We start from the raw sequence: 12,191 nt of genomic DNA, 5'->3' as shown, positions 1-12,191 counted from the left end.
CCCTCCCCCTCCCCCGCCCGCCGCTTTCCCCCGCCCCCGCCCCGGCGCCAACTCCGCGGCGCCTCCTTAAAAAGCGCGCGGGAGTTGTAAGGGGGGGCCGGGGCGAGCCGGAGTGAGCGAGAGCGCAGGGTAAAGGGGGCGGGCGGGGGGCCCGGGCTCCACCTTAAAAGCGGGCGCGTGGGGGTGGGAGGGAGGAAGGCGGGCGGCGGGGAGGAGGGAGGGAGGGAAGGAAGGGGGGCCGGAGTGTCCCGGGCGCAGGGCGCGCGTGCGGCGGCGGCGGCGGCGGGGAGGGGCCGGCCGCGCCGCGCTCCCCTCCTCCCTCCTCGCATCCCCGGCCCCGCGCGCGCCCAGCAGAAGCGGGTCTGTGTGTGCGTGCGTGCGAGTGAGTGAGTGTGTGCATATTTTTTTCTCTCTTTTCTTTCTCTCTCACTGTTTTTTCTCTCTCTCTCGCTCCCTCTCTCTCTCTCTCGTTCTTTTTTTTTTTTTTTTTTTTTTTTTTGCAAAGAAACAGCAGCGCCGCCGCCGCTCCGCCGAGGCGCTGCGCCCCCCGGGGGGGGAGGCGGAGGAGGCGGGCAGCGGCGGAGGGAGGGGTGCCGGGGAGGGGGGCGCCGCGCTGGGAGGGAGGCAGCGCGCACGGTGCAGCCGGGCCGGGCGGGAGGCATGGCGGGGCCCCCGGCCCTACCCCCGCCGGAGACGGCGGCGGCCGCCACCACGGCGGCCGCTGCCTCGTCGTCCGCCGCTTCCCCGCACTACCAAGAGTGGATCCTGGACACCATCGACTCGCTGCGCTCGCGCAAGGCGCGGCCGGACCTGGAGCGCATCTGCCGGATGGTGCGGCGGCGGCACGGCCCGGAGCCGGAGCGCACGCGCGCCGAGCTAGAGAAACTGATCCAGCAACGCGCCGTGCTCCGGGTCAGCTACAAGGGGAGCATCTCGTACCGCAACGCGGCGCGCGTCCAGCCGCCCCGGCGCGGAGCCACCCCGCCGGCCCCGCCGCGCGCCCCCCGCGGGGGCCCCGCTGCCGCCGCCGCGCCGCCGCCCACGCCCGCCCCGCCGCCACCGCCCGCGCCCGTCGCCGCCGCCGCCGCCCCGGCCCGGGCGCCCCGCGCGGCCGCTGCTGCTGCCGCCACAGCGCCCCCCTCGCCCGGCCCCGCGCAACCGGGCCCCCGCGCGCAGCGGGCCGCGCCCCTGGCCGCGCCGCCGCCCGCGCCCGCCGCTCCTCCGGCAGTGGCGCCCCCGGCCGGCCCGCGCCGCGCCCCCCCGCCCGCCGTCGCCGCCCGGGAGCCGCCGCTGCCGCCGGCGCCACAGCCACAGCAGCAGCCGCCGCCGCCGCCGCCGCAGCCACAGCAGCCGCCGGAGGGGGGCGCGGCGCGGGCCGGCGGCCCGGCTCGGCCCGTGAGCCTGCGGGAAGTCGTGCGCTACCTCGGGGGTAGCGGCGGCGCCGGCGGCCGCCTGACCCGCGGCCGCGTGCAGGGTTTGCTAGAGGAGGAGGCGGCGGCTCGGGGCCGCCTGGAGCGCACTCGTCTCGGAGCGCTCGCGCTGCCCCGCGGGGACAGGCCCGGGCGGGCGCCCCCGGCCGCCAGCGCCCGCGCGTCGCGGAGCAAGGTGAGCGCGCCGCGGAGGGGGGCGCCGTGCGATGGGCAGGTGCTGGCGAAGTTGGTGGCGGGGCGAGAGTCCCAGGAGGAAGCGGGCCGCGGGCGGCCGGGGTTTTGCGCTTCTTCCCTGCGGGCTCGGCGGGTGGTGACCTTGGCAAGTGACTTAATCTTCGCCAGCCTCAGTTTCCTCCGCTGTAAAACGCGACTTAATAACAGTAGCGACCTCTTGGGGTTGTTGAGCGAGTTTAGTGAGATTTAGCTACTGAGAGCTTTATTAACACAGAGCCTGGCACGGAGTGGATGTGTAAAAGTTAGTCCGTGTTGGTATTAAAGGTGGTGGTGAGGCAGTCCGCTTGGTCCTGGATCCCCGGGTCGGGCCCAGGGCTAGAACAGCTACTGCCCTTACGGACCTCCTTCTCTTGCACCAGAGGGGTGGAGAAGAGCGAGTGCTTGAGAAGGAAGAGGAGGATGAAGATGACGAAGAAGAAGATGATGAAGATGAAGTGTCTGAGGGCTCCGAGGTGCCCGAGGGAGACCGTCCTGCAGGTCCCCAACACCACCAGCTTAATGGCGAGCGGGGCCCTCAGAGTGCCAAGGAGAGGGTCAAGGAGTGGACGCCCTGTGGACCCCATCAGGGCCAGGATGAAGGACGCGGGCCAGCGCCAGGCAGTGGCACCCGTCAGGTGTTCTCCATGGCCGCCATGAATAAGGAAGGAGGATCAGGTAAGGACCCCTCTGGGGGAGGGGGGGAAGGGTGGCTGGTGGGAACGAACCAAGCCCCAAGACAAAACCACAGGCATCTGTTTTTTATTTCCCAGCCTCTGCTGCCACTGGGCCAGACTCCCCATCCCCCGTGCCTTTGCCCCCAGGAAAACCAGCCCTACCTGGGGCTGATGGGACCCCCTTTGGCTGTCCGTAAGTTGCAGTGTTTGAGACGCGGGGTGGGGGGTGGGGGTGCTGCCCAGGTGTGTGTAACAGAACCACGGGAGCGTCAATACTCACTGGTTTCCTCTGTTCCATCGCAGTTCCGGGCGCAAGGAGAAGCCGGCTGATCCTGTGGAGTGGACGGTGACAGATGTGGTAGAGTACTTCACCGAGGCTGGCTTCCCAGAGCAGGCCACAGCTTTCCAAGAACAGGTGGGTTCCGCCCCCTCAACTTAGCCCCAGGGTTTCAGGGTCTCAGTGGGGGTGTATTCTGACCCTGCTCTCTCTCTCCCTTTCTCCTCGGTCCCACCCAGGAAATCGATGGCAAGTCTCTGCTGCTCATGCAACGCACAGACGTGCTGACAGGCCTGTCCATCCGCCTCGGCCCAGCCCTGAAAATCTACGAGCACCACATCAAGGTGCTGCAGCAAGGCCACTTTGAGGAGGACGATCCCGACGGCTTTCTAGGCTGAGCGCCCAGCCTCACACCCCTGCCCCGACCCACTCCAGTCTCCATCTCACCCAAGACCCCCAAGAGTCTGGGAGCTGGACCGGGAACACCCTCAGCCCTCATAACAGATTCTAGTGAGGGGGCATTCCTACTCACCTTTCCCCCAATATACACACCTCTGGCCCCCCAGCACATCCTGTACTCCCTGACAAAGGAGTATGGGGTGGTACAAGGCCTATTCCTTTCACCCCAGGAGGCCAACCCCTCCCTGCCCCGGCCAACCCAGTCTAGGACATTTTGGGGGAAGAAAATGGGGACTTCCCATCTTCCCTAGATCCTCTTCAGTTCAGCCAGATGTTTCCTAAATCAGTGTTTTATTCTGCCTGTTCATTTTGGTGGGTGGCCTTTCCTCTCTCCCCCACCACCCAGGCCCCTCCCCAGTCTGGCCCTGGCCTCCAGCCCCTGGTAGCAGCTGGGAAAGGGGTCCCTGGATCTTCCCTATCCGTCCTCCCCTTTTCTTTCTGTTCATTGTTGCTCCAGCTGGCCGTATTGCTTTTTAATATTGCACCGAAGGTTTTTTAAATAAAATTTTAAAAAAAGAGAGAAGAAGAAAATGGTATGGAGTCCATTTCATGAAAGTAGTCTGGGGAGAAGAGCCACCCTGGCCCCCTGGGAGTCTTGGGTTTAGGACAAAGGTGTATGAGGAGGGAGACTTGGTAGTGAGTGGTGCTGCCTCAGAGCTGACTGTAATTTTGACAGTAACTGTTCCAGGAGAACAGGATTATTTGTTTCTTCTGCCATCTCTCCTTTCCCAGAATAGTCCCTGGGCACACAGTAGGTGCTCGAATATTTGTTAAGTGACTAGCAGTTAACTCTAGGTTTTATCAGCATTCTCTGGGTTCTCACCAGAGCCCCATGAGACAAAGCTCATTAAAAACACACACACACACACACACACACACTTTATAGACCTGGCAGCTGGTTCATCACTGCAAAGATGCTGGCTCGGTGTCACACAGGGTGGAGTCGGACACCTGTCATTCTTTACCCAGTGTCTTTTAAGTATAATTAATGTATTTGGCTTCAGACCTCTGTATCTGATAACCTTTGCATGTTAACAAAGAATCCAGCCTACAACTTGCGGGGCAGAAGCCTGTTCTGGGCCCATGGTAGGGTCTCCAATCCTCAAGATCTTTTTCATAAAAGGGACAGGAGGGACTGGGCCATCAGATGAGATCATGAGATGGGAAAATCTTTTCCAAGTGAAGATTTTTATTGTTAGTAATAGTGACAACTACTACATCACAAGAGCCTAGTAAATTTTAATGCTGTTTCTCAATTCCATTAGGTTTTGTTAATACAGATTCCAGGGCCTGGGGGTCAGAGTCAGCGAGCGGGGCGGGGCCTTCCTTGATTTCTATACTTCCAACCCCGGGGGTTTGACGCGCGGTGAAGATCCCTCCTCCCTAGGAAACCACCTCCGGGAGTGAGATGCGCTGGCCCCAGGCCGCGCCCCCAGGATACCGCCGCGCCAGCAGCAGCCCAGGTCACCTCCCCCGGAGGCGCACCCCACGGTCAGGTTCCGGGAGCGCGCGTGTGCGCGGGGCGCCGCTGCCGCGCAGCGCGGGCAGGAGCGGCGCGCCCCTCCGGCGTGTTGAAATTCAAATGAGGCGAACTCCTTCCACGCGGCGCCGGCAGGGAGGTCGAGGCTGGGCTGAACTGGAGGAGGGACGCGCTCCCAGGCCAGGCAGGTCTGAGGTACCTTGGGCGGGGTCGAACCCGCGGCCAATGTGAGCAGCGGAGGCTTAAAGAGCTCCGGTGGTCCCCGCCTCTTGCCGCACGATGGCAACCGAACAGTGGTTCGTGGGGCCGCTCCCCGCGGGCTCTGGGGAAACGCCGCCCCTGGACGACTTGGAATCTGGGGCACAGCCCTGCGAAGACCCCTCGTGGTCGCCTCCCCCTGGCGGACCTGGGAACCCACCCGAGGCGGAGCCCGAGAATGGTGTTCAGGGACAGCTGCCCGAGGCCTCCACCTCTACGCCTTCACCGGAGCGTCTGGCCCCAGGCCCCCGGCCCACCCCTCCTCGCCTGCCGTTGGACACCATGTTCAGCCCCATCACCGAACAGCTCTGCTACCTGCTTAAGAAGGCAGATGATTTCCAGAGCTACTTGCTCTACAGGTGATGCTCGACGGAATCCTAGATTCTACCATGGATGAGAAAGAGGAGGGTTTAACAAAATGGGCGAAATACACTAGGTTTGCATTGGGAGCTAGACGAAGTAAATGACGCTAGCTGATTAGCAACCGAAGTTCAGAGTTATGAGAACTGTGTAGAAATTTGGGGTTAGGGAGGGCGGACTACTATGTGGGCTCTTGAGGTTGCCAAACTGCTAGAACTTTTCTCCCATTTTTTAACTGTTGGCTTAAGTTTCGAACCTTGGGCAGGCTAAACAAAACCTATCTGGGCCAGATTTGGCCTGCTGGCTACCAGTTTGAGACCTCAGAGGATAATATGATTCCCAGACCAAGGGAAGGGGGACTGTGATGCTCACAGATCAATGTCCATTGGAATCCCCTGGGAGGTTGTTTAACTCCTAGATTTCTGAGCTTCACCCAGGGAATAGGAGTAGGTCAAAGTCAGATGTGGGACTCAGGTGTCTGCATTTTAACAAGTGTTTCACATGTCTTTGATGGTGGTCCTGAAAGGTCCTCTGAGAAAGGCCTGACTGCAGGAGTTTGTTCGTAGTGGGAATCCAGGCCAGGGATACAGGTGGGAGGGGTGAGTAGAATAGGAGAAATTGGTGGGGGAGCCAAGGACTCAGGCAAAGGCCCGCTTCTCCCTTCAGCAGGGACCGAGTGCAGAAGGAACAGTTGGCAAAGGCCATGCCCACCTTCTTGCAGATGTGTGAGCCCTACTTCCTGTACCTGGAGGCAGCTGCTCGGAGCGTGCCCCCCGTCTATGGAGCCCTGCAGGAGCTGATCCGAAAGGGGGTGTGTGTGGAGCAGGTTTCCCAGACCCTGATGCCCCTTTCACATCCCTCAGGCCTGGGGGATGGGGAGGATGCTCCTGGAAGGCCAACTAATCTCGTTATGCCCCCTCTTCCATACAGCTGCTGGAGATCTCCCAACAACTCACTCTTCGCCTGGAACAGCTGGTCCTAATGTATGCCTCATTTGGGTTCGTGAACTTGGAGGAGACTGACCCCCTAAGGTAAAAGCATAAGAGATTTGGCTTGGGGTCAGGGGTGGAGGAGCCCAGGGCATAGCCTCATTCCCTACTCTTGAATCTCCTGCCAGCATCTCTTGTTTCTTCTGCGGGAGGTTCTCCATCAGTCCTTCCCACGAGGTATCCATCTTCAGATACTGTGCCCCTGCCGCCTACACCGCCAGCCGCTTCCCCCGATACCTCTATAAGAAGATGCGCTGGAACCTGGAAACCACCCCAGAGCCCAGCAGCCGGGAGCAAGATTCCCACGTGGATTAGTGAGTCCCCTTATCAGAATCCAAGTCCTCCCCCTCGCTATGGGAGAATGCCAGTTTGGGCCACTGAACCACCACCAAAGTGGAAAGCCAAGCAGGAATTCAAGAACCTTTGCAAGGTCATCCTCACCTTAAATATACATACATACATAGATGCCCCCATCAAAATAGAAGTACTTATATTAAAAAAGTAGGCTGACAGGGAGAAAAGGCCTCAGTATTGTCACATGCCTACCTGAGAACCTGAAGGCAACTTTTGATGAGTTTCCACTTTACCTCTAAAATTAAAGCCCTCAAACAGAAGAACTAAGAAACTACTCACTGCTCACTTTTAATTGCTGCCCCTTCCCCTCCCAGCTACTTCCTATGCTATAGAGATACATGGGAAGACACAGGCAAGAGTCCCGCCAATTCCTGCCCCCAGATTCAGAAGCTGTGGTCCATCGGCCGATGGGTGCCCCTAGGACCAGCCGAGGATGACCTTTATTCATGGTAGGAGCCAGGGCAATGGTAAGGTGGGTGGGATCTGGAGGGAGGGACAGAAACCAACCAGAAACCATCTGCCTTCCTCAACACTGTTATCATTGATAATAATGAATTTTATTGTGCCCTGAAAAGCGTTTATGCAGACTCATGTAACAACCCACTGAAGTCTATACTACTAGCCCCATTTTACAAAGGAAACAGGTGTTCAGAGAGGTTAAGTTACCTGCCGAAGGACACACAGCTCGTTGAGCAGTCAGCCAGGTCAGGGATAAAATTGCTTAGCCTCCCAGAGCCTTACCCTCTAGGTTTCTCATCAACAAGGAAACCACTTTCCCACCCCCAGCTGAAACAAAGCCTCTTTCAGCCACAGCCTTTCGCTCAAGGGGAGGGGCTCCCGAGTGGCAGGGGACGCTCACGTCCTGGCCTGTCTGTCCCCGGCCCCCAGGATTTTGTGCCCGCAGCCGCCCGGGGACTACCAGCAGCTGCTGACCATCGGCTTCGAGGAGCCGTCGCACATGCTGGCCACCGACCTACTGGTGCAGATCCTCACGGGCCAGGCGGGCGTGGCTCGGCCCCCGAGCGCCGCCGGGCCCGCGGCGTGGGCCGCGCAGGAGTCTTGAACCTGGAGAGAGGGTGGGAGCTGGAGCTTGACAGTTCCAAACTCCAGAAGAGGGGGTAGGGGAGGGGCTCACTCGTTCTCCTAGTGCGGCTCGGCCTGCCTTCCAAGGGGCCAGGCCGAGCTGGCCCGTCCGCACTGGATCCGGCCCGGCCGCGGAGCCCTGCTTATGAACACACCAGTTTTGTGTTAAATAAAAGAAAGAGGTCACAGGCTCAGCGTCCGCTCGGTGCGCCGCTCCCCTCCCTCCGGGGGAGAGGAGGCCCCGCCCACTCGCTGTGGCCTTCTGGGTAATGTAGTCTTCTGGAAACAAAACTGTGGTCCGCCGACTGGCCAACGGGAGCTCAGAGCATGCGTAGGGGGCTGGTACGAAGCAAAAAGGGAAGTAGCGGCTCCTGTCAACAACCGGAACCCAGATAACCGCAAGTTTTGGGTAGCGAGGAAATGCAACGCCCACTGTGAGAAGGAACGCAGGGCTACGCCCACTCTCATGTTTTGACCCGGAAATTATTTCCCTGTACCAAAAAAGACTATATTTCCCGACGTGCCCCAGGAAAGGGCCAGCGATCAGCTTCCTAAGCGCCGAGGTTACATCTTTTTCTCTTCCAGCTTTTGGGTCATGGCTTGGGCAGGTCGCTGTACCCTCCTGAGGTGTTCGGGGCGCGGGCTGGTGGGAGAGCGGTGAGGCACTCCAACTTGGGAACGCTAAGCTTCACCCTAGCCTTGGACTGAAAAGGAAAACGGGTTGAGAGGTGAACCCGCCTACCTAGAGCTTCAGAGACCAAGTGGTGGAACCTGGACCTGATAGCAGCTGGTCACTTGCCAGGGGAGGAGTGTATTTCTCATTCGGCTGTCACTCAGCTGCGAGTTACCCACCCCTCTCCCTTTAAACTAACGGACACCTTTTGATTCCCTCTAGCATTTTCAGAGTTGAAGAAGAGCCTTGGAGCCCTGCTTACCTAATAGTCCCTGACACATAGTATTACCATGTGTTATGATTATCCCAGTTTACAAATTATAAAAATAGAAACGTGAAATGAATCAGATTAACCAAAACCTTTGTCTTTTTGGAGTGGGAGTAGAGGCTTCTGGTGACAATTTCTGACTGCACCAAAGATTTTTTGGTCCACAACCCAGGAGTTTGAATGAGCTCAAACGGGTTCTGAAGTTCCCTAATACTGAGTCAAGGCCCCTCTGAGTTCACCACCACCACTGTTTAGACTCAGTTCAGTTCAGTCGCTCAGTCATGTCCTACTCTTTGCGACCCCATGAATTGCAGCACGCCAGGCCTCCCTGTCCATCACCAACTCATGTAGCCTACCCAAACTCATGTCCATTGAGTCGGTGATGCCATCCAACCATCTCATCCTCTGTCATCCCCTTCTCCTGCCCTCAATCTTTCCCAGGATCAGGGTCTTTTCAAATGAGTCAGGTCTTCGCATCAGGTGGCCAAAGTATTGGAGTTTCAGCTTCAACATCAGTCCTTCCAATGAACACCCAGGAGTGATCTCCTTTAGGATGGACTGGTTGGATCTCCTTGCAGTCCAAGGGACTCTCAAGAGTCTTCTCCAACACCACAGTTCAAAAGCATCAAGTCTTTGGCGCTCAGCTTTCTTTATAGTCCAACTCTCACATCCATACGTGACTACTGGAAAACTGTTTAGTCCAGTCCAATAGAAATTTGAGCCACAAATGCGAGTCACCTATGTAATTGCAAATTTTTAAGAGCTATATTAAAAGAATAAAGAGGCCAGACTTTTAGTGATATTTTTTATTTAACCCCAGATATCCAAAATATTTTTGCAATATCGATGTAAGAAATTGAGGTATCCCCCTTTTTTTGCACTAGGTTTTTGAAATCTGTATATTCTGCACTTACAACACATCTCAATTTGGACTAGCCACATGCAGCTTTAATTTATCTTCCCTTAAGACAAATCCACAGGCCACTTAAAATTAGATTACTGGTGGGTGGTGGCAGTACTGGGAGAAGGAAACAGGTTTGATTTCCTGGGTCCTGTTGGTCAGGAGGGAAGCCCTGGTGGCTCAGTGATAAAGAAACTGCCTGCCAATGCAGGAGATGGGGGCGGGGGGGGGGGCCGGTTTCCATCTCTGAGTGGGGAAGATCTCCTGGAGAAGGAAATGGCAACCCACTCCAATAGTCTTGCCTGGGAAAATCCCATGGACAGATGAGCCTGGTGGGATGTATAGTCCATAGGGTTGTAAAAGTCGGGCACAACTTAGCGACTAAGCAACCAGTAGTTGCTCAGGAACTGTCTACACCCATGATTCTCTAACTTTAGAATCACTGGAGGGTTTGATCACTAAGTCTGGGATGGAACTTTTTTCTTACAAGATCCCAAGTGATGCTGATGTTGCTCATCCAGACACCACACTTTTAGCCTGTTTCAACCTATATCGAGCCTACATTGACCTGGTGTCTCTCAAACTTGGCTCCATGTTAGAAACACTTGAGGAGCTTTATTGATGCCAAAGCCTCTATCAGAATCTGATTTATTTGACATAAGCATGCCTCAGGTAACTTTAATATGCAAAAAAGTTCATGAACCCAGGTCTATACTTAAGTTCTGTCAACTCGACATATTTAGCTCTTAGCTCCTCTGCATGGGATTAAGAACAGGTTCTTGGTGTTTCCATTTTCCACCTTGGCAGTGCTGGCTCTGAACTGTGGTGTTGAAGGCTTGAGAGTTCCTCAAACTGCAAGGAGATCAAACCAGTCAATCCTAAAGGAAATCAATCCTGAATATTCATTGGAAGGACTGATGCTCCAATCCTTAGGCCCCCTGATGCAAAGAGCTGGCTCATTAGAAAAGATCCCGATGCTGAGAAAGATTGAAGGCAGGAGAAGGGGACAAGAGAGGACAAGATGATTGGATGTCATCACCAACTCAATGGACATGAGTTTGAGCAAGCTCAAGGAGATGGTGAAGGACAGGGAAGACTGGTGTGCTGCAGTCCATGGGGTTGCAAAGAGTCAGAGATGATTGAGCAACTGAACAATAAATGCTGGCTCCTTCTTGCCTTTCTCTCCATTCCTCCCAGAGTCACGGTCAAGCGTGTGGTCAGTGTGCTGATGATGCAGTCGGGGGTGGGTCTTTGGGCTGAGCTACTGTTGGGGTGCAATGCTGTGTGAGCTAGACCCAGGCATAAATCCAGGAGTTTAAACAATGATTCTAAAACAGTCTTTTCTGGATTTCAGCACACCTCTAAGAATTTGATACATTAAAACTGCAGAATATACTGCACTGATGCAGCTTTACAGCTTATCTTGAACCCCATCGGGGGGCCTTGGACCCCTTGTCTTGGGACCAAGGGAAGTTAAGGAGGGCTTGCCAACTGAGCCACACATCCTATTGCAAGAGGTATTGTTTTCTGTCTGCTCCTGTTGCTGCTGCTAAGTCGCTTCAGTCGTGTCCGACTCTGTGCGACCCCATAGATGGCAGCCCACCAGGCTCCCCCGTCCCTGGGATTCTCCAGGCAAGAACACTAGAGTGGCTTGCCATTGCCTTCTCCAATGCATGAAAGTGAAAAGTCAAAGTGAAGTCGCTCAGTCGTGTCCGACTCTAGCAACCCCATGGACTGCAGCCTACCAGGCTCCTCCATCCATGGGATTTTCCAGGCAAGAGTACTGGAGTGGGGTGCCATTGCCTTCTCTGTGTCTGCTCCTACCTCCCACCAATTAAAGTTTTCTAAATAATCACAATTATTTAAAGTTCAGTAGATTTCTCTTTTAAAGATGATTTCCAGTTACTTTGGGGCTTTTTGTTTTTGTTTTTGTTTTTTTTTTAGATTTTTTGGCTGCACCACAGGGGTTGTGGGATCTTAGTTCCCAAACCTGGGATTGAATGAGGGCCTTCCTTCCGCAGTGAAATCATGAAGTCCTAACCACTGGACTGCCAGGGAATTCCCTCCAGTTGCTTTTGGAAACCAGAGACTTGACACCACTCACACTTTGAGCTCACTCACTCAAAGCACTGGTGATATGGAGGAACTCCTACCTCCTTCCTGTTGAAACAAGGTCTTTGTTTTACAGCACACCCTCTCTCTCTTTTAATATCTGGGGTCTGTAAGGGCTTCCCTGGTGGCTAAGACGGTAAAGAATCTGCGTGCAATTTTGGAGACCTGGGTTCCGTCCCTGGGTTGGGAGGCAACTGACTCAGTATTCTTGCCTGGAGAATTCCATGGACTGAGGAGCCTGACGAGCTACAGTTCATGGGATCTCAAAGAGTCGGAAACGACTGAGCAGCTAATACACACACGCTGGGGTCTGTAAGCGTGTGAGGTTTACAATTGCTAGGCAGATTATAAATGGCCTTACATGCCCTGCTAAGGAGCTTGAACTACCAACACCACTTTTTTTTTTTTTGATAGCTATTGTTTATATCCCCAGGACGGGAACAACCTCTTATCACTTCTGTCTAGCCAGCACCATGCGCGGGGCACGTCGTTTGGCACCAATAAAAGTTGACGAATAAATAAAAGGGCATGAGTTCGTTTGTCCCAAAGCCGCAGTTCGCGCCCGCATCGCTAGGGGGCACTAGGACCCCGGCAGGGCCGGGGGAGACCAGAGGCCACGGAACCCGGCGACAAGGGGACATTCTGCATTCCGGCTGGCGC

General features: G+C 56.0%; 2 protein-coding genes across 2 annotated transcripts; both read left to right on the top strand.

Annotated features, from left to right (window-relative positions):
- The first annotated feature begins 299 nt into the window (after positions 1-299).
- Positions 300-3,584, top strand: SAMD1 (sterile alpha motif domain containing 1). The gene is made up of 5 exons (XM_006066531.4): positions 300-1,605; positions 2,024-2,318; positions 2,414-2,510; positions 2,621-2,732; positions 2,834-3,584. Exons 1-5 carry the CDS (start codon positions 661-663, stop codon positions 2,990-2,992), a joined length of 1,608 nt encoding a protein of 535 aa, XP_006066593.2. The 5' UTR covers positions 300-660; the 3' UTR covers positions 2,993-3,584.
- Positions 3,585-4,559: 975 nt separating this feature from the next.
- Positions 4,560-7,557, top strand: C9H19orf67 (chromosome 9 C19orf67 homolog). Its single transcript, XM_006066530.3, has 6 exons — positions 4,560-5,150; positions 5,818-5,962; positions 6,082-6,182; positions 6,269-6,454; positions 6,809-6,943; positions 7,383-7,557. Exons 1-6 carry the CDS (start codon positions 4,813-4,815, stop codon positions 7,555-7,557), a joined length of 1,080 nt encoding a protein of 359 aa, XP_006066592.1. The 5' UTR covers positions 4,560-4,812.
- Positions 7,558-12,191: the final 4,634 nt, after the last annotated feature.

This window comes from Bubalus bubalis, chromosome 9, assembly GCF_019923935.1.
Source record: "Bubalus bubalis isolate 160015118507 breed Murrah chromosome 9, NDDB_SH_1, whole genome shotgun sequence".
NCBI classification, from domain to species: Eukaryota; Metazoa; Chordata; class Mammalia; order Artiodactyla; family Bovidae; genus Bubalus; species Bubalus bubalis.
This window is presented reverse-complemented; position numbering and strand designations above follow the sequence as displayed.

Coding starts and splice junctions, on each gene's coding strand:
- SAMD1 (XM_006066531.4), top strand. CDS start 661: ATGGCGGGGCCCCCGGCCCTACCCCCGCCGGAGACGGCGGCGGCCGCC. Junction 2,511..2,620: donor GGGACCCCCTTTGGCTGTCC/GTAAGTTGCAGT, acceptor GTTCCATCGCAG/TTCCGGGCGCAAGGAGAAGC. Junction 2,733..2,833: donor CCACAGCTTTCCAAGAACAG/GTGGGTTCCGCC, acceptor GGTCCCACCCAG/GAAATCGATGGCAAGTCTCT.
- C9H19orf67 (XM_006066530.3), top strand. CDS start 4,813: ATGGCAACCGAACAGTGGTTCGTGGGGCCGCTCCCCGCGGGCTCTGGG. Junction 5,151..5,817: donor CAGAGCTACTTGCTCTACAG/GTGATGCTCGAC, acceptor TTCTCCCTTCAG/CAGGGACCGAGTGCAGAAGG. Junction 6,183..6,268: donor GAGGAGACTGACCCCCTAAG/GTAAAAGCATAA, acceptor ATCTCCTGCCAG/CATCTCTTGTTTCTTCTGCG.